General features: G+C 34.8%; 1 protein-coding gene across 1 annotated transcript in view; it reads left to right on the plus strand.

Annotated features, from left to right (window-relative positions):
• The window catches only part of TMEM232 (transmembrane protein 232), an 84,507-nt gene that overhangs the window by 27,800 nt on the left and 29,895 nt on the right, over positions 1 to 26,812 (plus strand). Inside the window, 5 exon segments of the mRNA XM_033423755.2 lie at positions 1,546 to 1,645; positions 3,914 to 4,068; positions 10,969 to 11,102; positions 22,853 to 22,976; positions 23,938 to 24,190. Coding sequence (XP_033279646.2) covers positions 1,546 to 1,645; positions 3,914 to 4,068; positions 10,969 to 11,102; positions 22,853 to 22,976; positions 23,938 to 24,190 — 766 coding nt within the window.

Genomic DNA, 26,812 nt, shown 5'->3' on the forward strand with positions numbered 1-26,812 from the left:
ATTTTAAAGTATTGCTTTCAATATCCTTCTCTGATCCCTTGCAAAATCTTAAATTATTCTTCTTCTGATGAATTTATTATTTCCAACTCTAATATGCTCTTTTAGAGTAATGCAATATTCTTTTAAATGATCTGTTGACCTCCACTTCCTTCTCATCTAACTTCAGTCTCTTGGAGAAGCATAGTACTATATCAAAGTGCTTTATACGAAGAGATCCCTTGGCATGACATAAACGTTTTATTTTTATTTATTTTTAAAAGTCGATAAATGGTGCATGTTTATAATTTATGGATGTATTTACAAATATTCATGGTGCATTCTTAGAATTTATTTATTTATTTATTTTTTTTTTTGCGGTACGCGGGCCTCTCACTGCTGTGGCCTCTGCCTTTGTGGAGCACAGGCTCCGGACGCGCAGGCTCAGCGGCCATGGCTCACGGGCCCAGCCGCTCCGCGGCATGTGGGATCTTCCCGGACCGGGGCACGAACCCATGTCCCCTGCATTGGCAGGCGGACTCTCAACCACTGCGCCACCAGGGAAGCCCTATTTTAATGATAGAAGTTTTTGAGAAAAATATTTGGAAATCACTGCTGTAATAGAAAGTTCATGTCTTTTGATGCAAAACACACAGTCCTGGGTTTGAATTCCAGTAATGCTACTTATTTGCTTAATAGTCTTGGGTGAAGCACTGAGACTTGGTAGAATCATCTTTTGAATTTAATTTTATTTTTTTACATGTAGCTCTAATAATACCCTGCACTGTTGTTAAGATGTTAAGAAGATTTGCATATATGTATATCTTGATAGTGATATAATGGTAGTTATTATTATTATTTGGTCCTTTTCCGTAATCTTATGATTTAGCAATTTAGGCATTTACATTCCATTTATTTCTATCGTGTGTGTTTTTTTTCTCATTTTCTGCGAAATCTTATATATTTTTGCAGATATTTAATGTTCTGTTGTCTATGTAAAACAGTTTTAACTATATATGTATTTTAAACTTCACAGAAGTACGATATGAAAGTGTGTATTTAGTAATGACATTGTGTGTGTGTGTGTGTGTGTGTGTTTTCATGAGGGAATGGAGACTTCAGTACAACATACTATGCACAGGCAGAATATTTCTCAAAACTATTGCAATCCACATTCATCTATATACTGAGACAAGGCACTGTGCAATGTACTATGATATTTTCTCTTTTATTTTACTTAAAAATCCCCTTTCTATTGATTTCATGACTCACTTAAGGGGCATGATTTGCAATTTGAAAAATACTGTTCTAAAGGACATAGAACAAAATAGTATTCAGTATTGGTCATTATATGTAATGGAGAGAAGATTTATGAATTTTTTTTTTCTGAACCAGTATTTTAACCTTGATACAAATGTTTTAAAGTTATTTCAAAAGCATACAATCTCAAATGAATTTGAAATTGTTTCATCAAAAGCAAATGTAATGATAAAATGGTTTATTTTCCTTATGGTTTTTAAACATTTATTGATGCAACACAAAAATGCTTTTTTCTTTCTTTTTTGACAGATTGGCTATTTGGTCTTCTTACGACTTTTTATATATTTCCTTCATGGTCACCTGAAAAGGTTTAAACAACATTTACTTAGGCTTCAACCATATTTATATGGTAGACTGTCTTTTATTTTCTACATTTATAAATGTTTTATGTTATTTTGAGAAGCTCAGACTATCACTATAAAGAGTATAGGCTGTATTTTATTTTTCGTGAAAGATAATAGGTGCAGTACTGAAGAGCACAGCTTCTGGGTGAGACTGCTTGGGTTTTACTTTTAAATTTCCTACTTAACTAAGCATATGAACTTGTCCGTGGCTCAGTTTTCTTATCTGTAATATCTATCTCACTGGATTTCAAGAAAGTTAAATTCATATTTTAGTAAGGTAACCCTAGTGGTGATGTAGTTGCTGGACTGGAGTAAGGAGAGAGTGGACTCAGGGGGTCCATTAGCTATGACGTTCGTACAGGCAAGAGATGTTAAAGGTATGAACTTCTAAAATGGGGATGGATAGAGTGAAATAGTTTTGAAAAGTGTTTAGGAGATAAGAAACACTGAACTTGGTGATCCCTTGGATCTAAGCTATATATAAGGGAAAGTGACAAATTCAGGATGAATCTTAAATTTTACATATTGACTAATAAGGTCAAGATAATGGTGCTCTAAACTGAGAAAATTTTGGAGAAACATTTGGACATATTGAATTTGAAGGTCACTCAGGTGTATATACCCAGTTGGAAACAGAGGTTTGGAACTAGGGAAATAAGTGAAGCCTGGGAATCACTTATTTCATGGGTATCAACATGGATCATTTGACAGTCATCACTGTTAACATGGATGAGATAACCTGGGAATGGGAGGTGGTGGTGGGGAGAAATTTATTCTAGTAGTAGAGTCTTGGGGGACGTAAACATTTAATAGATTATTGGAGTAACAGACATCAACCAGTAGAGAAGAATTAGTAGAAAAAAGAGGGAGTGATGATATAGAAAGCCAAAGAGCGGAGAGGCAAGAAGATCAACATTATCAAGAGCTGTAAAATCATTAAACAATAGGAGGTCTGACACGGGTGATGGGTTTCTGAAGTCAGAAAGTCATTGTTCTTGGGAGCATTACCAAGTAGAAGCAAAGTTCAGATTGGAGGTAAACAAAGAGTGAAGGGAAAGTTTAAGCATAAGACAAAGGTGGTGAACTGTTTTAAAAAGCTTAGCTATGAAAGGAAGGAGAAATATGTCAATAGTTTGGATGAAAAAACAAGGTCAAAAGAGGAGAAGATTAATACGTTGTAGGATAAGAAATCAAGAGACTCAAGATGCAAGAAAGGGAGTAATATTTGATGGGAAAAGCTATAGAGGAGGGGAGTAGAAGGTAACAGTGCAAATGTTTTGGATACAAGTTTTGGTAGGGTCTGAAACCAAGGCATGGCTGTAGATTGACAGTATAGGAGTTTGTGTCTACCGTATCACTTGTTTTGCTTTCTTCATTACATTATAAATCTCTTTTAACTCCTCACAGTGTTCAACATAGTGATTCATCAAATATTCAGGTAGTGGTGGCAAATATGTTTTGAAAGTTTATTTGTATAAAACCTCAAGTTCTTACACTGGCTTGTTATTGTTGATATATCGCAAGAACACCAACATTTTGTTTCATATAAGGATAAAATCCTAGATATTGCCCTCTTATCACATGCTGTTAAGTGGAGCCCTACTGAGGCTACATGTTCAGCAACAGGTGGATTCCTACCTGAGGCTATTAGTTACTGCTACTACCTACCCATACAGCCATCCAATAGAAGAGTGTTTATTACTAATTTTTCCATTGTGTCGGTGGACTAAAACTCAAAGATTGTTTAAAAGTTTGTAAAAAGAACAGCACAGAGATGGTTCTGTTAAATACCACATAGTCTTATGTTAAATGACATAATTGTTGCTGTTGTTAAACTATATATTTTTAAAAATCAACAACAATGACATCTTGAAAAGAATTAAATTGGAGAATGTTGGTTTAAAAGCAATGACATTGATTACAATATCAGATTATCCATTATGAATAGTATCTATTCTGACTTGATTTATTTTCAGCTGGAAGTTTCCAGGGATTGTTGTGTAGTAACTATACTTAATTGGGCATTCAACCATTATGAAATTGCTGTTCTGAATTATATAAACTCTTATGCATGAATTATTTACCTTGTAGTTTTCTATTATACCACCAGGGGTCATACATAACATTATTAATCTTCAATAGATGGGGAAATATACAGCAGTTTCAGCCTCTTGAGTACTGAATTTAATTTTATTTTAATAACTAAAAGACAAATGAAATGCAGTGTGAGATGTTAATGAAATATTTCTCACAAATTATTTTTCTTACAATAACACTTTCTTTCTCTGGAGAATTATATTGCAAGTATCCAAACATCTTTTCAAATGTGCAGTGTATTCTGAAAATCATGGAAATTGTATGTAAAAGAGAACTCCTTTCTCAATCAATTTTTAGCCCTGTGTAAGACAAGAATGTAGATTCTGAGATGGTGAGTATATCCTAGTGCATGACAAATCAGATCAGATTACTATGCTTAAATAATCATGCTTGCTAATTCGGTAACATGGCTGAAGATGAATTTAGCTGCAGGGGAGGAGTGAACAGCACAGACATGAAAGTCATGTGCACATTTCCTGGACAGTAGTTAGTAGGATCAGTAGTGGGGCATCAGTATCCACCACTACTACTTTAAATGGAGTAATGCCGTAATACCTTCTTCCTTATCGATTCCATCTCAGCTGATTAATTAAAAATTGCAACATAATTTAGATTGACTTTTAAATGAACATTTTAAGATATTAGATTTTTATTAAAGGGAGAGTGTGTAAAGTACAGGCTGTTAATGAGAGCAAGTGTAATATTTTTATGCTTCCATGAGTCATATGTAATAACATTTAATATGCTATTAAAATCAACTGAAATTTTTTTAATGGTTCAAAATTGAGAAAGTAATACCTGGTATATGACAAATCTTTTAATTTCTAACTTAGATATTAATGATCAACATTAGAGAAAACTATCTGTCCCAATTATATATAATTCCTTGGTATGTAATAAGCTATGATTATACAAACAGAACTCCAGTGTTCGTATACCTTATAGCCTGATGTACTTCAAAAGTCAAACTTCAATCTTTGGGGCTTGTAATGCCTTTATTTCCTTTTCTCACATATATTCCAAAAGAAAGCAGTGAACACTTCAAAACCTTGATTCTTTTATTTTTTGTTATATATACTTATTATTTTATAATTTATAAATAGAAATGTTGTTTTTCTAATAATTTCTTAAAAAGGAGAAAAATGCATTTAATATGATGCTAGTTGGAACAACTAAGGAAATTTAAGGAAAATTCTTTTTCAAAATAATTTTGCCTGTGAGCTGCCTCACAGTTTCCCTGTGCTTCCCTTGGGCCCTTTCCACAACTATCTAAAATTTAAGTCTATAAGGAGGAACATTTAACCACATCTATTTGTGTTCTTTCTAGGAGTTAGTGTTTTCTTTTTGGCTCATAACTTGGTAAGCCATTTATATAAAGAGTGACGTATACTAAGCCATTTGAACCATTTGGTTATGCTTACTAATGAACACACATTGCTTCATGCATAAAAAGGATCTCGTTTTAAAGTTTCAAAAATGTTTTGACAATAAATATATAACCTAAGATACTGAGCAATAGAAAAAGCACTGACTTTCAAGAGGAAGGGCCTGTTCACCAATTGACTTTGTGATCCAGAGTAGGTCCATTAAGCTCTCCAAATCCCCATTTGCTTATCTTTAAAAAGATACCATTGGGTACTTCCCTGGTGGTCCAGTGGTTAAGAATCCACGCTTCCACTGCAGAGGGCACAGGTTTGATCCCTGGTTGGGGAACTAAGATTCTACATGCTGCGCGGTGCAGCAAAAAAAAAAAAAAAAAAAAAAAATATATATATATATATATATATATATGAAGTGAAGCAATAACTTCAAAAAATAAAAAGACACCACCACGACCACAATCATTATCATCATCCTCGTCATATTTGCCCTAACTAATCTACAGAGTTGTTGTGAAGATTTCAAAAAAACATGTGCCTTATAAATTATTAAGAGCCATGCAAACATAAATAATAATTATTGAAAACTATACTTAGGAACTCACTTTAACTTAGGCAGCTAAATGTAATAATTTTTATCTAAGGACATGCTTATGCTGACTAATTGTGCTTAACTGTGTGTAGTTAATTGTGCTTAATATAGTGATGATTTGAGTGTTTTTCCTTTAAACAAATAAGATCCTGTGAAATCTTGGCAACATGAGTGTTCCACCTGTGAGGCCGGCAACTTTCAGTGTTAATTCTGCTTCTCCTTGAATCAATCTGTTTTTGTCACTCTTGGTGCACATATACAGCAAGGAAATGGAAGTTCACTGCTTCTATACAGTTAAGATCTACCTTGGTTTGAAGTGAAAGAGGCAAGAATGTCAACACATGAAAAGAATATATCTGCTTATAATGGGACAAGTCACTAAGTCTCTGTGCTTTTTTCCACTTTTTAGAACAAAGGGGCATAGTTTCAGTCTTTTTAAGTTCTATTTCACCTCCATACATGAGATTCTATGACGGGATTATAACAATTTAGCCTCTCAGACTTATTGCCCTCCTTTGTCTACTCCCACTACCCCATAATATAAAGAATATAAAAGGTAGTGTAGCCACAGTGCTGCTGAAAATGGCTGGTTCAGCTGATTCAGTGGTGGATGGCATATTTTACTGTTGTCCTCCAGTTTCAGCCCATTTTCTCCAGTACAGTTTAATCTAAGCCAGGCTCCCTAGTTCAGCTGAGTATTTACCCATTCAGTACCCATCTGTCTCAACTTCTGGGAGAAGTAAGGGTGAAGAAGAGAGAAAACTGGGACTATAAAAGATATACCTGTATTCATCCTCTCTCCCTTTATTATTCATATGCTACAGTAGAGGATTTGTGGGTTTATTCCTACAGTTCGTATCCTTCAGTAATGCTAAAGGGTCCATGACAGCATATTTTGGCCACTGTAAAATACTTTATTTTTAATATATTATAAGCATTGAAGTAGAAACATAATTTGTTTTCAAAGTGCTATTATAAAATTGCTTTTAAAGGAGGAATTCTGTACGATATAGGCATTAGGATACACACAATATGGGTGTTGGTTCTGTATAAGAATAGGAAATCTCCTTTCCCTGCTGCTGGGACCCATTTCTCCTTTTAATGTTCTTTCAAGCTGTTTCCATTGACTTTGACAAATGGTACACTTTAATTGGCTCTGTGAATTGCAGAGCCTTAACACTGGATTGGGTTTTCCACTCTGTCCTTTGCTCACTAGCAAAGCTGAATTTGTTAAGCACACTTGTCACATTATAATAATAACATGGTTCTTTGGAGTAGGTAGATTCAAATTCAACAAAAATGCAGTAGACCGTTTACTAAATAGTTGCATCCATCCTAAAGTATTGTACAAATAGTTTTCTGAAAACTAGGAAACATAAAGGATTTACATTCAAATGTATTAGCAGTCTCATCCTTTATTGCTTTAAGTACAGTACTCAGTAAGCTAAAGGCACTATCTAAATTTGGGACATTTTATGCTGTACTGTAATTATAGATGGTTTCTAGGAATTGGGTTAGACTGAGACACAGGCTCTTTAAAATTAGGAGCATTTTCCTATGATTCATGCCCTGTTATTCAGGTAATATATTTGTGTTGAGGGGTCCTATCATGGCAATGTCAGCTATCCCCCAAATAACTGAAAACAAGGATGAAACTCAAAAAGCTGTCTTCGAGCGGCCACAATAGAGCCCATGCTTCAGAGTTCAGTTTTGTTATCAAAGAGATCCTGGTCAGACACTCAGAGCTTCTCAGATTTGCACAAAATTCAAGCTGATAGGGTTATCTGAGTTCTCAGCCAACAGCAGATTGGCAACACTTTGGTAGGTGGGCTTTCTGTCTTTAGAATGTATGCTCTGCCCACTGTTTCCACAGTGGGAGCTCGTTCCAGGGATGCAGCCTTGAGACCGTAATGTGTTGCTGAGACCATTTGGATGGTATAGGTGATTGAACCTAGTTAAAGCAACTACATAAACCTTAAGATTCTGGAGGGCAGGTGTGGAGATCTTCTCTCTTGCAGCTGCCGAAAAGAAACCTCCTGTGTAAGTTTCCTTGCTTGTTGAACTGCCACCTGCCAATCTGGAGTGGCCTGCCTCTTTCTCAGGTCTTCCCCAACCTTGTTCTCCATGTATGGGGGCCAGTTTGCAAACCAGCATAGCCCAAAGCTGGGCAGCAAGTGGGGGAGATGAAAGAACTATAGGAAGTGGCCATAAAGCACCCACACACACACACCAAAAAGATGGAAGGGGAAAAGTAAGTTCTAGTTCTCTAGTAGTAATTTAATGCAGTGCTCAGTGCTTTTCAAACTGTGTAGAGGGTAAAAATCCCTCTACAATTTTTTAAGGAATTTTCCAGACCGTCACAGACTGATACTTTTAAAACTACAATAATAGTAAAATATTAAAAAGAAATAAATACATAGGCATTAATTTTTTTACTAGACTGAAAAGAAAATTAACTCAAATTTTGTAAAAGTTTCTAAATATATATTCTTTATTTCTGTACTCTAGTTAACAGTTTGCAGAGGGGATGTATCTGCCAACCACACCTTGGGTGGGACTGATTTAGTGTAAAGGCAAAGAACTCTACACCACCTAATAGTTCTCAGAGCATTGCTTCCTCTTGGTCTGCTACACTGATGATGTATGTGATGATTGTATTAAATCACGTCATCATCATTATTATATTAATTCATTCTAGTTAGGCAAATACATTTTTTCTTTTGAAAACAGTAAAAAGCAGGGAAGAAACTTTAGCAGAATTTCCATGCAAATACTTGAAATATATAAGGATATAATGCATAAGGATAAGAGAGAAGCCTCACTTATTTGGAAAATTCCCATGTGTGGCGGGTTCAAAGACCCTTCAGGAGCACACACGCAGTTGGGAAAACTGGTTTTATTATTTGTTGCAGAGAGAGAACACACACCCAGAGGACTATGTGATGTCTCAGTTAGAGGGTGCTAGCGTAAATCTATTATAGGATTTGGACTTTGGTTGGGTGATTTGGGGGAGGCTCTAAAGAAGCAGGAATTCTCTTTAGATTTGATGCTGCCAGAAAGTAGGGGCAATTCTGATTGGGTATTTTGTGGGTGGCACCGTGACTTTTTGTCTGTGCTTAGAAACAAAAATATCAAGTGGCTTTGTGTATTTATCAGAGCAATATTGTCTGAGGTTGATATTCCGTGAGTTTATATCCAGCAGGAGAACAAAATGACCTGTGAGCGCCAGACCAGCTTGTAGTAATATTGATGTCAAATCAGTTCCAGAAGTCAGAGGCTTCTTTTTTCTTTTTCAGTGATAAGTAAAAATGGTATCATATAAAATTAAAAATCAAGCTTAAATATTCTTCATTATCTAAATCCTGATCATTTCTTTACCAAAGGCTTTTGGGAATTTTCTCTGGTGATGGTGTATAAGTTTGTTAACGAGAATTTTTGACCTCACTGAATGGTCTCTAGCCATGCAATGCACAACACATGATTTAAAAAAAAACCAAAGTATTGATTGTTTTAAATTAATTAGTCAAGCCATCCACAAGTTTCAAAACATATCTACCTATATATGTATTCAGAATGTTTGCAACATGAGGGATGTCAGGCATCCAGGCTCAGCCTGCTAGAGCAATTTGAGAAAAGAATTTCATTTATATGGGTTCCACTTTTGGGGGAGACTCTACCACAAAGCAGAAAACTGAGTTATTTAGATGAAATATGTACATATACTGAAGTCTGCACGTCTCAGTCTGATGTCTTACATTATTTTAGAATAAAGTTTTTTTTTGGAAATTATAACATTCTAAACACTGACTGGTTTCCATTTGCTTTTGTGGATGATTTTTCCCCTGAGTCGGTAGCCTTGTGCAGAGACTTTATCTTACTCCTGCCTTTATTGCCAGCGTCTGTGTTCCTGACATAATGTAAATCAATACACATCTGTGAGACTTAAATAAGCAGTTGACTAGAAACTTAAAACTAAGTTTAAAATTTTAAACTTAGTTTAAAATTTATATATGAACTTCTGGCTTTCTCTCTTAAGAGTACTCAACATGAAAACTTTCTTTAAGTATAGTCTTGATGTTATTTTGTATAGTAAATGAGAATTGTAAAATCCTTTGGAATCTCTTAGTGTTTCTTTTGAGCATAAAAGAATAATATATCAGCTAAATTAGTAATTTGAGTACATATCACAGGATGTGTATTTGAATCTTTACTGTTGACAAAAATTCAATGGGAGTGCTGTGTCAAAAAATAAAATCAAGTTTCTTTGTACCAGTTACTTTAGCAGATCAGTTAAGTCTATGAAACTGTTAGGAAACACTCTAAGAAAAAAACAAATAGCCCATTTGTTTTCTGATTTTGTAGCCTTTTAAAATAGTTACTTTGCAGACATTGACCACATCCAGCTAGGCAATATTTTGGTCCTTAAAGTGAAAATCCACATTTTAAAACCCAATTTGCTGTTTGATCATTGTTCAAACTTTCCCCTCTTCCCTCCCCCAGGTATCAGGGAGAACTAAGTCATATAGGTTTTAAGAAGCACAATTGTGTCTAATAGTTGTCCCTTAGCAGATACAGGATTTTTGTCACATTGTGGAACTGATGTCATTGAACACAAGGGATCCATGTGAGAATATATTAAGAATTAAGTTCAGATTAACTATATATACTTACAAAAATGTATTTAAGTAAATATACTTACAAAAAGTATTTATGTAAATGTATTTAAGTAAATATATACTGGGACTTCCCTGGTGGCCCAGTGGGTAAGACTCTGCACTCCCAATGCTGGGGGTCCGGGTTTGATCCCTGGTAAGGGAACTAGATCCCACATGCCTCAACTAAGTCTGCATGCTGCAACTAAAAATCCTGCAAAGACCAGCGCAGCCAAAATAAATAAATAGATAAAATATATATATATATATATATATATATACTTACAAAAATGTATTTAAGTATATTAACTATATATACTTACAAAAATGTATGTAAGTAATATATTTTGTAAGTAATACAAAAATGTATTTAAGTAAAAATGTATTTAAGTAAAATTTCATTGAACACAAGGGATACATGTGAGAATATATTAAGAATTAAGTTCAGATTAACTATATATACTTATAAAAATGTATTTAAATTGCTCTACTTGGTGTAACATGGTGTAGAAAAAATATGCATTTAAAATTTATTTTCATGTTTATTCAAGTCAAAGAACTCTTTCTCAGATATATTTTATTTACAGGAACATTTGCAACTTAATCAGGAAGGATATGAAATTAACCACCTGCTCTGGCACTGTGTTGCTGCCTGGACTTGTGTTCAGAAGAATAGTCCCCAGTTGAATAAGGTGCTTGAACATCTCATCTTTCATAAAACACAGCTTCAAGAGAAACAGTGGTAAGAGGGATCCTATAAATCCAAAGTAACTCATGGGGAAACCTTTGTGTTTAAATGTTAAATAACCTTTGTGCTTAAATGGTAATCACACCTTAGTTGACTATGAAAAAAATTTATAATCTCAGTTCCAAAGGCAAGGGCAATTTATATATTTTGTATTAGTTCATGTCATCAATAAATTTTTCTTATCTTTTTTTTTTTTTGGCTAGATGAGCATGCTTGTATTGCGTTGTTTGTCTTTATTAAAGGAAATTTGCTATTGAAACTTCATTCCCACATTTAAAACATCTTTTATTTTCCAAGTTGTTAAACAACAATGAAGTACAGCTTATTATCCTTGGAGGAAATATACTAAGATTCTGTTTCTTTATGCCTTATTTGTAAAGTAGAAGAGAAATGACTGATAAGTGTTAATTTCCTCCTATACATATGTTAATTTGAAAAGGGAAAAAGAAGTCTTAAATTACTACAAAAGAGGGCATGGGTTAATGGAGGAAAGAAGAATTTTAAAGGAGTATTTCTGAGGAAATTGATCAGAGGATATCCCTTTGCAATATTTGAGGATGATCAGAGATTTGAATTCCTTTTCCACTACTAACAATAACAATAATATGTTGTGCCATAGCAAGTTGAAAATTCATATGTTTTTCTTAAAATTACTTCCAGTTTTTAAGCCTCTGGCAAGCCCACTCTGCACAACCAATTTGTATATGTAAATTCTAAGAATCTGGTATATTTCTTCTGGACAAAAGCTGTTTTCCAGTTTCATTTGGATATTTTGGGGATTCTAGATCAAGTAAAGATTTCTGGAGAATGGCTTAGAGCATGTCTAATTCCCTTGAAATAGCCTATTTTAGAGTCTTGGAAGACTCTAACTTGATTTAAAAATAGCAAATTATATTTCAACATATAAAAGTAAATATTGCATGACTTTGTCAGTTTATTTTCAAGGTATTCTAATAATTACCAAATAAACATGTTTAGATAACTGCTGAGATAGTAAAAGTGACTGATTAAGAATATCTAATTCTGAAAGTCAAGAAATTGTTTCTTTAACCAATTTTCATTTTTACTGTGTTGCATCAAACTTGATTTAATTTAATTTTTCAATTATTTCTCTTTGATAGGTTTTTTTTTTTTAAACTTAGTATTTAATAGATTTAGGGGTTTTAGGGATAATACAAGATTATTCTTACTTTACAAATGAAGAAACTGAGGCCAATTTTATTAGGCTTACTGGTGACTGGAACCAGATTTCAAGGTCCGGCGTACCATTCTTTTTGGTATATCATCCCGCTTTCATTCTGGCTTCATTATTAAGGAGGTAACTGCTTAAAGGCATCTTGTCACTGAATCCTGACTTCTTTTTCTGGGAGGACATTGTGGAGATCAAGCATGGGAGGGAAAGTCAGTGTTTAGACAATGCTGAATGAACAGAGGAGTAAATGGAAAAAAATGGTGAAACACAGTGACTGTTCATAATAGACTGGAAAAGGTAATTGTTCAAAAGAGCACTGCCAAATAGTTTTGATTGTATTTCTTATATCTACTATTTTTTTCTCTATTTTTAAAGTTTTATTTACTGTTTTTTTAAGAAAAGAATTTGACTTTTTTTTTAAAAGATGACTCTAGTAAACAAAAATAACCTGTTGACATTAAAAATTTATCTTTTTAAGTTAGCAACTTGACTAACTTCTCTATTAGTCAAATTTTCTGTTAGTTATAATGATAACATTATATCAAATATTAAAAAATTAATTTTTCTTTTTAAAAGTATTTAATTTATGTGACAGCCTATACAGTTTTCAAGAAGTCATTATTCCAGGCAAAACCAAACAAACTGTGATGTAATTATCAAAATCAAACCAGAAATACTTTTACATTTATGGGAAAACTTTAATATTGGTCTTGTGTGCTCCTAAGATTAGGTACATGTGAGAAATTTTAAAAATGAACTGAACATATTTAGAATTAAATAGAAAAATTGAGGCTTCAGGCCCTGATAGTAAATTAAGACTTTGTTAGGATTTGCTAGACCAGATAGCCTTAAAATTGTGATAGTTGGTGGAAGATATCTTTGGTTTAGGACCTGAAATTCAATGCCAAGTGACTATTAATAGGAATAATGTAAGCAGTTTCATTTTCCATGCATATCAGTAAATTACCACATGATAGAAAAATGATCAGAGATTTAAAATGCAAAGGGAGACCATTCAACTGATTGATCAAAAGAAATTTCATTAATAGTGGCAAAAAGTGCTTGGGCCAATACTAGTGAGTGGTTTTCATCTGCCCTTCTCCTATGCTATCCATCAGCAGATAATTCATCATGTGTGTACCTGCCTGACTCCTTATAACCCCCTTTATAAAGATCATACAGCACAAAAGGAAAGAAACAGAAGCCAGTGGTTTCAAAAGAATAGGCCCAGGATCCATGAAAAGACTCCAGGAAAGACTCACAGAATTAGAGCAACCTCTGCTCGACGAGAGACAGGGAATAAACTGAGGAAAGGAAATGTACTAATTACAGTAAATTATAAAATAGGGTGAAGAAGTAGAGAAAATGAGAATACACGAGCCGCTCCCAGTGTCACGCACCAGCCTTTATCTTGGAAGTTTAGCTGCCTTGTGCCGCAGATAAGCAGCTTGTGTAAGGCAGATTTCCATTTAATATGGTTAAATTTTATATGATGCTTCATACTTTCAATGCTCTACCCTGTGGTTTGGCCTTTTATGAACTGCCCCATTTGCTCTGGGGAGATAGGTCAAGCCACCGCAAAAGGCTTTCTAATTGAACATGAAAATAATGAATTGTGTTAATAATTGAATTATTAGCCAGTGCGACTGCTGAGAAATGCAGCATGGCACTTCAGGAGAGCAGTATAACATACAAAATTATATCTCCCAAAGAAAATAGCTGATTTAATCGCTCCATGAATGTATTCCAAAAAAGACTGACAATTTAAAATTATACCGACATTGCAAGTGTTTTCCAGACATACAGTGTTTGTGTTTGCATCAAAATAAATTGAACAAAGAATCTGCTGCTTTGTATGGGCAGCAAGGCCTTTACTTCTGGACACATCACTGCCTTCTGCAATATCTATCTCCCTGAACCCCAGTAATTATAATGTTGTGTGATAGTCTAACCAAAACCCTTCAGACCAAAGTTTTCATCAATAATTCCTCTTCATGAGCTGAGATGTCAGTGAAGGTCCTCAGTCTTCTGATTCATTTCCGAGATTTCTTATTGACCCTTCAATCCTCTGAGCTAAATGTAAACATTTAGTCTGTATCAAGGGTAAATATATAATTTATGCTTTGCTACCTTACGGTGCAGTGAAAAAAGCATTCAACTTCAAATCAGAAGGCCTGAGTTTTAGTCTTATCTCTTGCTACCTGTCTAATTTTGATTGAGTCACATGACCCCTATGAACAGGGTCTGCTCAGCAGTTAAACAGAGGTAATAGCCGTCTCAAAGAGCTTTTGGGAGATTTAAATAAGGTAAGTAATATGAAAACACCTTTTAAACTCTGGATCTCCCCTAATACTTCATTTCCTGCTAGTTCAGATCTGAATGATTTTTTTTCGTAAACTCCTACCTACTGAATTTCTGTCTCAGTACCTGACACATGTCCTCTCCTTAAGTTAACCAACTTGGGCACCTTGACTACATTCCAGAGCAGTTCCCCTGCTCTCCACTCCCACTGTCCCCACCTTGGGTTGGGACCTTATTGTCTCATGACTTTTGTAGCTTATTAACTGGTCTCTTGGCCTTATGTTTTCTCTTCAGTAATCTGTCATACTCTGCTGCCAGGGTTACAACATAAACGTGATTATACCATTATCCATCTTAAAATTATTTAATAAGACCTGTTTTTACATGACACAGAGGTTGCAACTCCAATCAGGGTCTCTTAAATTGCCATGATTAAAAACAAACAAACAAAAAAAAACAAGAGCAAAGACAAAGACTGAAAGAAGAATCCTGTTACTGGGATTAATTACCATCAACTAGCCACACAGCCAGACCAAGTGCCTGGAAGAAGGCAATCAGTGAGCACCTAGGCCTTCTGAACAGCCATCATGGCCTGTCGACACTCCATCCTTTCATTCTCCCCCACTACCTTGCCTGGTGCGCCAGGAATGTTCTGTGTGTAGGAGAAGGAACCCTTTTAGCAGACAGGTTAAAGACTAGATTTTCACGTAGCCCATCTCTTCTGAATGTCAGAAATCAGGAAATGGCAAGAGGAACATATTCTTTAAACTAGTTTTCCTAAATGGTCAAAATCAGGAAAGAAATTCTGTCTGCTTTCTTCTCCATGTGCGGTGAAGATTGAGACTAATTTATTTGTACTAATTCTCCCCTCCCTAGCCTGTTAATGTAATCTTGAGTTTCTGATAACATTATAGTTAAATCATTACTTAAAATGTTCATTCTTCTCCTTAAAGAATGGTTTATATATTTATTTAATTTGGGGATCATATTTATAAAATAATTTTGCCTTATTAAAATGTATTTATTTTTCCCACTCACTGTCATCCATTTAACACTAGGATTTTCCATTCTTAAGCTGTTAAATACTATTCCTTTCTTGGCTGGCTTGGGTAAATTTCTAAGCATGGACATAGGTGACCTATTTCATTAGGCAGGGCCTTGATTACATATGACCCTTGGCTGAATATAACATTTGTCACCATTTTTCCCCCTAAAAAGTTTAAGTACACTTTGTCTGGAAATAGGCTTCTATGCTCACAGATTTTTAATTCCCCTCTTTCAATCTCTAAATGTTGCTATGCTGTTTCCTACCTTTTAGTTATTATGAGATGTTCAAAGCCAGTCTGCCCCCTTTTTATCTGTTTTATTTTCAATCCAGAATTTTTTAGGAACACCTTTGTGATTTGGTAGCCAGGAGATAGATGCTTCCTCTTATGTCTCACTGACCGTCTTAGGAAGCTGCTGGGGCAAATCCTCTGCTTTACTTAGAGAGAAGCCCCCAGTGTGTGAAGCTGTGCACAGATGCTGTGGCTACTGGGCTACATTTCATGGAGGATTTCCATTGATTGCTCGTGGTTCACATGTGTTCCCAACTCCTGCCTCTCTGTGCTTAGGGTTTTTCTTACATGGTGGTGGAAAATCCATATATGCCTGCATTACATTTTAAATCAAACTTTGGGCTTCTTGGCATTGGAAAGGTTTGCCTTCATTTAGATTACATTTTCTTCATAGTTTTAAAACCCTTAAAATTTCTTTTTTTTGTGGTACTGTGGGTTTATTTTTCTTTATTTTATGTTTGGTTGTTTCAATAGGAATTAGATAGTAATGGATCTCAGTTTGCCAGTGGTTGTCTTCCTCTAAATTATTGAAGAATTGTTCAAGTTTGTTCCCTTCCAAGTGTCATTTTTTGTAGCCACTTCCTTCGTTATGAATTTGAATTATATTTCTGTAATTTTAATTTCCTGCACCCTCTTGTTTTCTTATTATACCACCTTTCATCTCAGTATCAAGGCTTTTCTTTGTTGTTTGTTCTTCCTGGGCTTTATTAAAGATGCTTAAGAGTCTTGTAAAAATGTCTTCTGGCTCCTGGAAGAAATTACTTTCAGAGTTATGATCTTCTCTTAGTATTCAGACTGATATTCTCTTCAGTCCTTGCTATTTTATATATATATATATATATATATATATATATATATATATATATATATATATTATACACAGGCCTTTCACTGCTGTGAGAGGTACACAGGCCTCTCACTGCTGTGGCCTCTCCCGTTGCGGAGCACAGGCTCCGGACGCGCAGGCTCAGCGGCCATGGCTCACGGGCCCAGCCGCTCCGCGGCACGTGGGATCTTCCCAGACCGGGGCACGAACCCGTGTCCCCTGCATCGTCAGGCGGACTGTCAATCACTGCACCACCAGGGAGGCCCCTATAATATATTTTTAAATCATCTCATGTAGGGCCCTCTCCTCCATTTTCTATTTTACTTATCTCAGAACTAGGGAAAATTTATATAAACTTGTCATTTTTAAAATAAGAGGTTTGTGTTCATAGCATACATTACAGAGGTTAAAAGCTACAACACTCCACATGCAGTATCATAGAGAACTTCCTGCATTCTCCCTATTCTTTTCTATTTAACTTGTGAGGAGAAAATGCACTCCAGCATTCCCATTACAGCACTCCTCCTCCCCACCCCGTGGCCCCTTTTCCTACACACATATCCCCACAAGCACTGTTTTCCATCCTTTTGTCATCTGGAAGTTGCTATCTCTGAATAAGTATGGAGAGATGAGGATAAAAAGCATAGAGATAATACTCTGGCTCCTTAAAAATTCAGTACCTCAAAGTTAAGGATTGGCTTTACTTATTTCTATGAAAAACATGGTAGACAGTAGAGATAATTTTTTCTTTACTTTTTTTCTTTTAACCTTCTTTTGGGAAACAAGGCTGCTGTGTTTCTTGAAGTGGCATGTGGCTACTCCTTCTTGCTGTTCTTAATCCAACTCTATCAATTCTATGCTTTATATCTTACAAGACATTCCCTGTAAGATAGTGACATCTGTTTCATTCTCAGTCTCCAGGATTGTGTGGATTTTTGACATTGTCAGTGTTTTCCGAAACATTTATTGAAAGTTTCAAGTAACCCTATGTAAGAGTTGCAACTTGGAGACATTTTAATTCTATCTTTTAAAATAATAATTTGGTCATAGAGGAAACATATATAGAGGAGTAAGGAGAACCTAGGAAAACTGTTCTGAATGCTGATGTTTCTAACCTTTTTATAAGGTGGTGTGCAGACAGATATCTTTTTATGAAGCCCCTGGTTATTATATGTTAGTTCATTTATATAAGTAGAGAAGGAACGCTGGACCACAGTCAGGATAGCTGAAGTCCAGTCCAGGTCTGGTACTGTTTAGCTGTGTGCAGTGATTCACATTCATTTTAAAAGCTAACCCAACATTGTTTCCTTTTCTCCACACCCTCTCCAGCATTTATTGTTTGTACATATTTTGATGATGGCCATTCTGACCGGTGTGGGGTGATGCCTCATTGTAGTTTTGATTTGCATTTCTCTAACGATTAGTGATGTTGAGCATCTTTTCATGTGTTTGTCGGCAATCTGTATGTCTTCTTTGGAGAAATGTCTGTTTAGGTCTTCTGCCCATTTTTGGATTGGGTTGTTTGGTTTTTTTGATGTTGAGCTGTATTAGCTCCTTGTATATTTTGGAGGTTAATCCTTTGTCAGTTGCTTCATTTGCAATATTTTCTCCCATTCTGAGGGTTGTCTTTCATCTTGTTTATAGTTTCCTTTGCTGTGCAAAAGCTTTTAAGTTTCATTAGGTCCCATTTGTTTATTTTTGTTTTTATTTTCATTACTCCAGGAGGTGGCTCAAAAAAGATTGTGCTGTGCTTTATGTCAGAGTGTTCTGCCTATGTTTTCCTCTAAGAGTTTTATAGTGTCTGGTCTTACACTCAGGTCTTTAATCCATTTTGAGTTTATTTTTTGTGTGTGGTGTTAGGGAGCGTTCTAATTTCATTCTTTTACATGAAGCTGTACAGTTTTCCCAGACCACTTATTGAAGAGGCTGTCTTTTCTCCATTATATATTTTTGCCTCCTTTGTCATAGATTAGTTGAACATAGGAGCGTAGGTTTTATCTCTGGGCTTTCTATCCTGTTCCATTGATCTATATTTCTGTTTTTGTGCCAGTACCATACTGCCTTGATTACTGTAGCTTTGTAGTATAGTCTGAAGTCAGGGAGCCTGATTCCTCCAGCTCCGTTTTTCTTTCTCAAGATTGCTTTGGCTGTTGGGGATCTTTTCTGTCTCCATCCAAATTTTAAGATTTTTTGTTCTAGGTCTGTAAAAAATGCCATTGGTAATTTGATAGGGATGGCATTGAATCTGTAGATTGCTTTGGGTAGTATAGTCATTTTCACAATATTGATTCTTCCAATCCAAGAACATGGTATATCGCTCCATCCATTTTTTGTCATCTTTGATTTCTTTCATCAGTGTCTTATAGTTTTCTGAGTACAGGTCTTTTACCTCCTTATGTAGTTTATTCCTAGGTATTTTATTCTTTTTGTTGCAATGGTAAGTGGGATTGTTTCCTTAATTTCTCTTTCTGCCCTTTTGTTGTTAGTGTATAAGAATACAAGTGATATATTGTTCATAGGAATGTAAATTGATACAGCCACTATGGAAAACAGTGTGGAGGTTCTAAAAAAACTACAAGTAGAACTACCATATGATCCAACAGTCCCACTCCTGGGCATATACCCAGAGAAGACCATAATTCAAAAAAACACATGCACCTCAATGTTCATAGCAGCACTATTTACAGTAGCCAGGACATGGAAGCAACCTAAATGTCCATTGACAGAGGAATGGATTAAGAAGTTGTGGTACATATATACAATGGAATATTACTCAGCCATAAAAAGGAATGAAATTGGGTCATTTGTAGAGACATGGATGGACCTAGAGACTGTCATACAGAGTGAAGTAAGTCAGAAAGAGAAAAGCGAATATCGTATAATAATGCATATATGTGGAATCAAGAAAAATGGTATAGATGATCTTGTTTGCAAAGCAGAAATAGAGATACAGATGTAGAGAACAAATGTATGGATACCAAGGGGGAAAGGGGTGGGGTGGGAGGAATTAGGAGACTGGGGTTTGCACATTATACATTATTGATACTATGTATAAAATAGACAACTGATGGGAACATACTGTATAGCACAGGGAACTCTACCCAATGCACTGTGGTAACCTAAATGGGAGGGAAGTCCAAAAGGGAGGGGATATCTGTATGTGTATGGCTGATTCATTTTGTTGTGCAGTGGAGGCTAACACAACATTGTAAAGCAACCATACTCCAATAAAAATTAATAAAAATAAATAAAAGCTAACACAACATTGTACATCAGCTATACTCCAATAAAAATTTTAAAGAGGAAAAATATTAAAAAAGCAAAGCTACAAAGTAAAATAAATCAAGTAGCTATGTTATTTTAGACAAGCCAGTAAACCTCTGCCTCAGTTTATTTACATAATTAGGGGGACATCTATAATATATATAAATTACTTTATATGTACATGTTTAATTTCATGGCATTGTAAAAGTAAGTCAATGTACTGGTAATTGAGACTTGGTGTCCTGCAATGAGTTCACAAAGAAGCTAACACTGTATTTAAATTACTAACCTAATTCAATTTGAAAACTTCTTTTTACATGCATTGATTTTCAGTTTTTATTTTTAACAAACTTCAATTTATAAGTATTGGTGCTTTTATTCTATTTTTGTCAAAGGCATTTTCCCTTATAGAAAATTTTGCAGTCAGCAGTATTGGTTGAAACAGTGTTTCTGGTGAAGAATTTTTCTACCATAGGTGGCTGACACTGATGGAAATTCTTCAATCTGTATTTTAGTGAAAGTGCCCTAGGTTAGCTACAGTTTTCCAGACTTAAAGGGGAACAGAAGAAACAAAACCTTATGACTATGAGGTATATTCATGGTAAAGAACTTTTGTGAACTCTGAGACTGTCCTCTCCTTTACCTTATCATGAAACCTCTGCGATGAATATTCTGGGGAAGGACTCACCTTTGTTCGTCTTGGAAAGCATCTAGACCTTTTCCTTCAGTCATCATAGATTAAAAAAAAAAAAAAGTTACTGAACTCATATCCATTGACTTTGAAATAATAGTATTTTTGTAATTCAGTTCAGTTCAGCCTTTTGAACCCAGTCATTTTATATAGAGTATTTCATTTAAATCTCATAGTCTCTGAAAAGTAGGTTTTGCTATATTTACTTTATAGATGAGTAGATTAAGATTCAGCTAAGGTATGAACATTGCCCTTTGCCATATATCTAGTTAGTGGCAGAGCTAAGATTCCATCTCTGATTTTTCAACTCTAAATTTCATGCTTGTAAATATGTTTAAATGTATCAGCTAGGCTTTAGTTCTTCTGAATGTAACAGTAACCTGACTGCAATTGCATACCAAATAGGGCTTTATTTATTGCACATAACAAGCAGTGCATTACTGATGCAGATGCTTAAGGGAATCCTCAAGATCCAGCCTTCTTCTAGCTTCCTTTTATTCCGTTCTTTTTTTTTTTTTTTTTTTTTTTTTTGCGGTACGCGGGCCTCTCACTGTTGTGGCCTCTCCCGTTGCGGAGCACAGGCTCCGGACGCGCAGGCTCAGCGGCCATGGCTCACGGGCCCAGCTGCTCCGCCGCATGTGGGATCTTCCCGGACCGGGGCACGAACCCGTGTCCCCTGCATCGGCAGGTGGACTCTCAACCACTGTGCCACCAGGGAAGCCCTGGGGAGTCATATTTCAAAATTAAGTTTCTTGTGTTATAATTTACATATAATAAAATTCAAACATTTTATGTATACAGATCTATGATCTTCGACAAATGTGTACACCTGTGTAATCACTATCCCAGTCCAGATGTAGAATGTTTCCATCTTGAGCAAGCAACATTAACTGAGCACTCTGCCATTTTGAACAATATTGAGGTTTAGTTTCAAAGGAAGGAGACAAATGATATTAGGTGGAAAATAGGCAACATTGTAATACTAAGGTTAAATATTAATGTACTTAGATAATGGCTTAGAAAAGCAAAATTGAAAAACAGGAAATACCCATAGGTGGGAGAAGACTTCAGTTATTAGTTAACCTAGCTTAAAACATGAACTTGGACAAATCTCCCAGATCTATTTAAGTCTCAATTTTCTAATATTAAAAAAAAAAAGATTTTAAAAAGTTCTTGAATGTGTCAAAAATTGTGGTTCAGATCAGAGGAAGTATTTGTGTGAAAGCACATTGAGATCTGTAAAGCTCCATTCAAATATAAAGAATTGTCTTTATTTCCGTGGTTAGAGGTGTTTCCTTTTGAAAATGATCATGAACTTGACTCACCTGAAATATCACAGTTGTGAAATTCAAATATAATTGTAGAATATATTACCTTTTTAACTGATTAATGGCTTATAAATCAAGGCAATATGTAGCTCTAGGCAGAGGCAATTTTATATTTGCATTATTATTAGCTCCCTTTCAAACTATGTCTCTTTCAATTGGGTAACAATCGCATTAAAAGTATAATTTCCTGAAACTGTTAGAATATATGGCTAACATATATAGCTAACAAATTCTTTGTTATGGCTAACAAATTCTTATATGATTTCCCAGTTATATGATATTTTGAATCTTGACAGTTTTCCATTTAATGTGCAATATAAATTTTATTCTGAGAAATTGCACTTTTTGTAAAAATCAAATAACACTGCACTTTTAGAGTATTTAGGAAGACCATTTTTTTATTCTCTCTTTTGCGAAGAAAACACTCTCTTGAAATTCACCCCTTGGAATCAGTTGTAAAAGGTTAAAAATCAAAACCTATTGTGAGATTTGGGGGACACTATAGAACCAGAGGCCTTGATTGCTTGTTATACAGGATCTGTGAAGAAATGTGATCATTTGTAATATTTATTACTCTCAGAGTTTTGTCAGAACACTGCTGTGAACTCAACATCTTGCCCGATGTGGCCCTTTCCTATAAGCTTTTATCATAACTAGCGGCAAACAATACTAGTCTTTGTTGAAAATAAATGTATCTAGAAATCCAGGATAGTCATTTCTTCTGGCCTATTACCTTTTTCATTAAAAAATTATTTATTATTATTTAAAACGAAAGTCTTTGTTGTTTTGTTCATAAAATTTCCAGGTTGGATTCAGCACTGGCTTTGTTGGTCCTTGGGGAGGCTGCCAAATTACACATAGCCTGTTTGAAAGCTTTCATGGACCTAATGAGAGATTTTCTTTTAAGCATTATGTCTGTTCGGAATCAGGTAATAGTATATTGTTAATTTAGGTGTGCAAAAAGACCTAAATTGAAACAAGTTTTACTTTTGTCACTATTTTAACTGTATGTCATTTAGGATTTATAATGAGCATGACTTTGTAATAATAATTTTAATTAAATGTAAAGGTAAATTCATATTTACCATATATCCCAGTATAAATAGATATAGATGTAGACAGAAATCCAGAAATAGGTTATACTCACATGCAGACATGCACTCACACAAGAGGGATTTTTAATTTTATTAACAAACTTCAGATCATATAGTCATTTATGATTTAGTTTCCTATTTAAATTTTTTTTTGTTGTCATTACATATTATTAAGATTTACATTTTAGTGAGGATGAGATAACCATTTCTCTGTTGTTGAGCTTTGAGCTTATTTCTAATTCACAGTTAATTACAAATAATGTTGAACTGGTATTCTCATCCAAAAATCTTTATCTGCATTTATGACTATTTCTTTAGAATAGATTTATAAAACTAAATTACTGAGTGATAGACTATGAACTTTCTTTTAATGTTCTCAGGATGGTTGTCCAGATTCCTCTCCAGAAGACATAACTTTCTTGCTTTCCTATGAAAAAATGTGTAAGAGTGCACACACAAGAATTGAGCTATATAAAAAAAAGATTCTTTTACAATATAAAATGGAAAATAGTATCTCATTGGGTTAATTTATGTTCCATTGACTACTAAGGAAATTGAAAAGTTGATGTTCTGTATATACTTTTTAGCTATTTTTATTTTTTATTCCTTGAACTTGGTTTTATGCAATCTACCCATGGAAAGCTTGTTTTTAATGAGTGCATTTTAGAAATATTAGTTGATTATGATCTTTTAACAACTCTATAAAATTTGGAGACATTTCTTATAAGTACGGTATATAGTTCTTCATTATGACAGAGCGTACTTTGATTGTCTAATAGCTATTTTCTCATTTTAGGAAGAAAGCTGCAAGGTCGATGATTTTTCCTGGGCCTGGAATGTAGCCTACATATACATAACAATTCTTGCAGAAATCTGCTTGTATGCGGCCAATTCTGATCTGCGAAAAACTGTTTTAATTGGTTTCTGCGACTGTAATAGTTCACAAAAAGATATTTTACCCACGGACAAATCAGAAGAAATGCCAGAATTGAGGGAAACAAGTATTTTAGGTCTTCTGGAATATTTCTCTTCAAAAATGTCAGATAATTGTAAGTAAATTATTTTTCAACTTGATGAGAAATATTTTTAAGATGTCCCTGTCTGTATATAATAAGCATTTTATAAAAAGTTAACATTTTGAAGTGGGAGGTAATTTTAAATTCACTAGGACTTCCTATAAATTTGGGAAGTCTGTTTTATAACATGGAAATTTTTGATCAATAATTTAAAAACAACTGAAATGTAAACTAGAGTTGGTTGATATATGATTCAGATTATATTCTTTGGAAACAAGAGATGACCTTAGGAAAACTTATGGAATGTATATAAAGTTTGTTTTATCCTTTTCCCCATAAGACCTTCTCATCCATCGTCTCCATTTTCATCTACTGTTTCTCTTGTTCTCCCCACAACCCAAGAGCATTTCTCTTTAATCACTCAGATATTATAGTATATTGTGTCTCAAGACTAAAGGTCATTTTCCTACTATTGTTTATGGGGGGACTATTAGAATAAAATACTTTTGTTTTGAAAAGGGCACTATAGGGACAATATTAATTCAAGCGTGTCCTTTAAGGTTAACTAGAACTCTTCTTTATGAATATCATGTAGTCTATTTTGTTATTATAGTCTCTTATATGACTCTCACTTCCATTAAGTTATGAGATAATTGAGATTGGAGAATCATGTCTGAATTATATTTGTATTAACCCAGTATCTACCATATTATTTAGCACACAGTAGGTGGGTGATAATGATAGTGGAGTTATTATGTAGTTAAACAATTCACTGAATTTCAAACATGATAGCAAGATTATTTGAAAGTGTGGAAGGAGGCAAGATATTGCCTTTCCTTAGAACTGTAATTCACTGATTTGGGATAAATTATGCTTGAATATAATTTTAAATAGTAAGACTTTAGTAGCAGATATTAATTTCATTCTCAAAAACTTGCTTGCTATTTTAAAATTACTTTCAATATAGTTTTGGTTTAAACAATAGATTGGAATTTATTTCGAAGTGAAATTTGCTTGACCTTTGCCCACTTTTCAAGAAGATTATGTTTATTTTTTATTAGTGCCAATTTTAAACAGATTTTTAGTCATTAGCAGATAAATTGTATTTCTCCCATGTTTATAGTATTGATAAAGTGAAGAAGTATTTGCTTCTCTTTTCACACTTTTTAAAGTATTCAGAATGATCAGAAGTCTTCCTGTATAGCAGCTCAACATATGATTTTTAACCTGCCACTAAACAGATTCATGTAAAAATTAGGGGCCTTCAGTTTTTTTGCCTAGCTATGTAGAATTAGTTCTTTCTGAAAGAAGACAGAAAGAAGACTGCTTTCTTCAGTGATGGGTCCAGAAGATTATCCTCCATGTGGAGGATCTTTCCTCCTAGAAGCCTCTTGGCCTCCCTCTGGCCATGACCCCTGAGCTCCGGTAAAACCTCACAATGATAGGGTTTCGTGTTTCTGTGGACACTCGAATATTTATTCCTTCTCAACAGTCTGATTTTTTTTTTCCAGCCAGTTGATTTCAGTGCATTTATTTGCTCATTGTTGATCTTTCTTTGAAGTTTCTTATCTTCTCCTTAAGACTTTATTTATTTTTTAATATCTTTACTGGAGTATAATTGCTTTACAATGTTGTGTTAGTTTCTGCTGTATAACAAAGTGAATCAGCTATATGTATACATATATCTCCATATCCCCTCCCTCTTGCGTCTCCCTCCCACCCTCCCTATCCCATGGATGCTTTCCCTGATGTTTTTCTTATGCTTATACTTGAACTTAGCAATGAAATAGGTAAACAGTATTTTATGAATGTTTTCTCAACCCAAGTGGGAAAATTGATGTTTCTAGCTGTGGAATACCTTTAAAGATTTGATCTGTAGTAGAGGAGAGACGTATCAAAGTTGTTTCCTCTACAGTCAAAAGTCAATACATTTTCTTTGACATTAGCTTCTTGTACAAGCCATAAATAATGCTAGTGGCATTTGCCTCATTAATAATTCTGAGTATTTTGAAACTCTCAATACGTAAAGCATCATTGTGATTTCTTATGGGGAATGTTTAAAGTAAGTTGATTATCCGATGATTGTTTTGCTAAAGATGTCTCAAGAGTGTGAGAAAATTCTGCAATTTTCTTCATCTCTGTCAGAATCAGAGAAGGTACCTCTACTGGACATAAGCTTTTGGTCTCTTCTTCACATTCATACAGGATTTTTGGCCTTCCTGTATCAGTCACTACCATGAAAAGCCATTACTTTACATGACTATACACATGCATAGTCAAATATTTCACCAAGTTTTACAATTTTTGTTGATGTGATTCATTATAACTTGATTCTTTTTTTGCGATATGCAGGCCTCTCACTGTTGTGGCCTCTCCCATTGTGGAGCACAGGCTCCAGACGCGCAGGCTCAGTGGCCGTGGATCACGGGCCCAGCCGCTCCGCGGCATGTGGGATCTTCCCAGACCGGAGCACAAACCCGTGTCCCCTGCATCGGCAGGCGGACTCTCATCCACTGTGCCACCAGGGAAGCCCTAACTTGATTCTTTGTAGCATCACTGGTTGATTTTCCCACACACAGGAAATGACTTTGTCTGGGTTGTCCTGTATGCCTGATCATTGATAATGATCACCACTTCTATCAGACCACTGAAAAT

The sequence above is a fragment of the Orcinus orca genome, chromosome 3, assembly GCF_937001465.1.
Source record: "Orcinus orca chromosome 3, mOrcOrc1.1, whole genome shotgun sequence".
NCBI lineage: Eukaryota > Metazoa > Chordata > Mammalia > Artiodactyla > Delphinidae > Orcinus > Orcinus orca.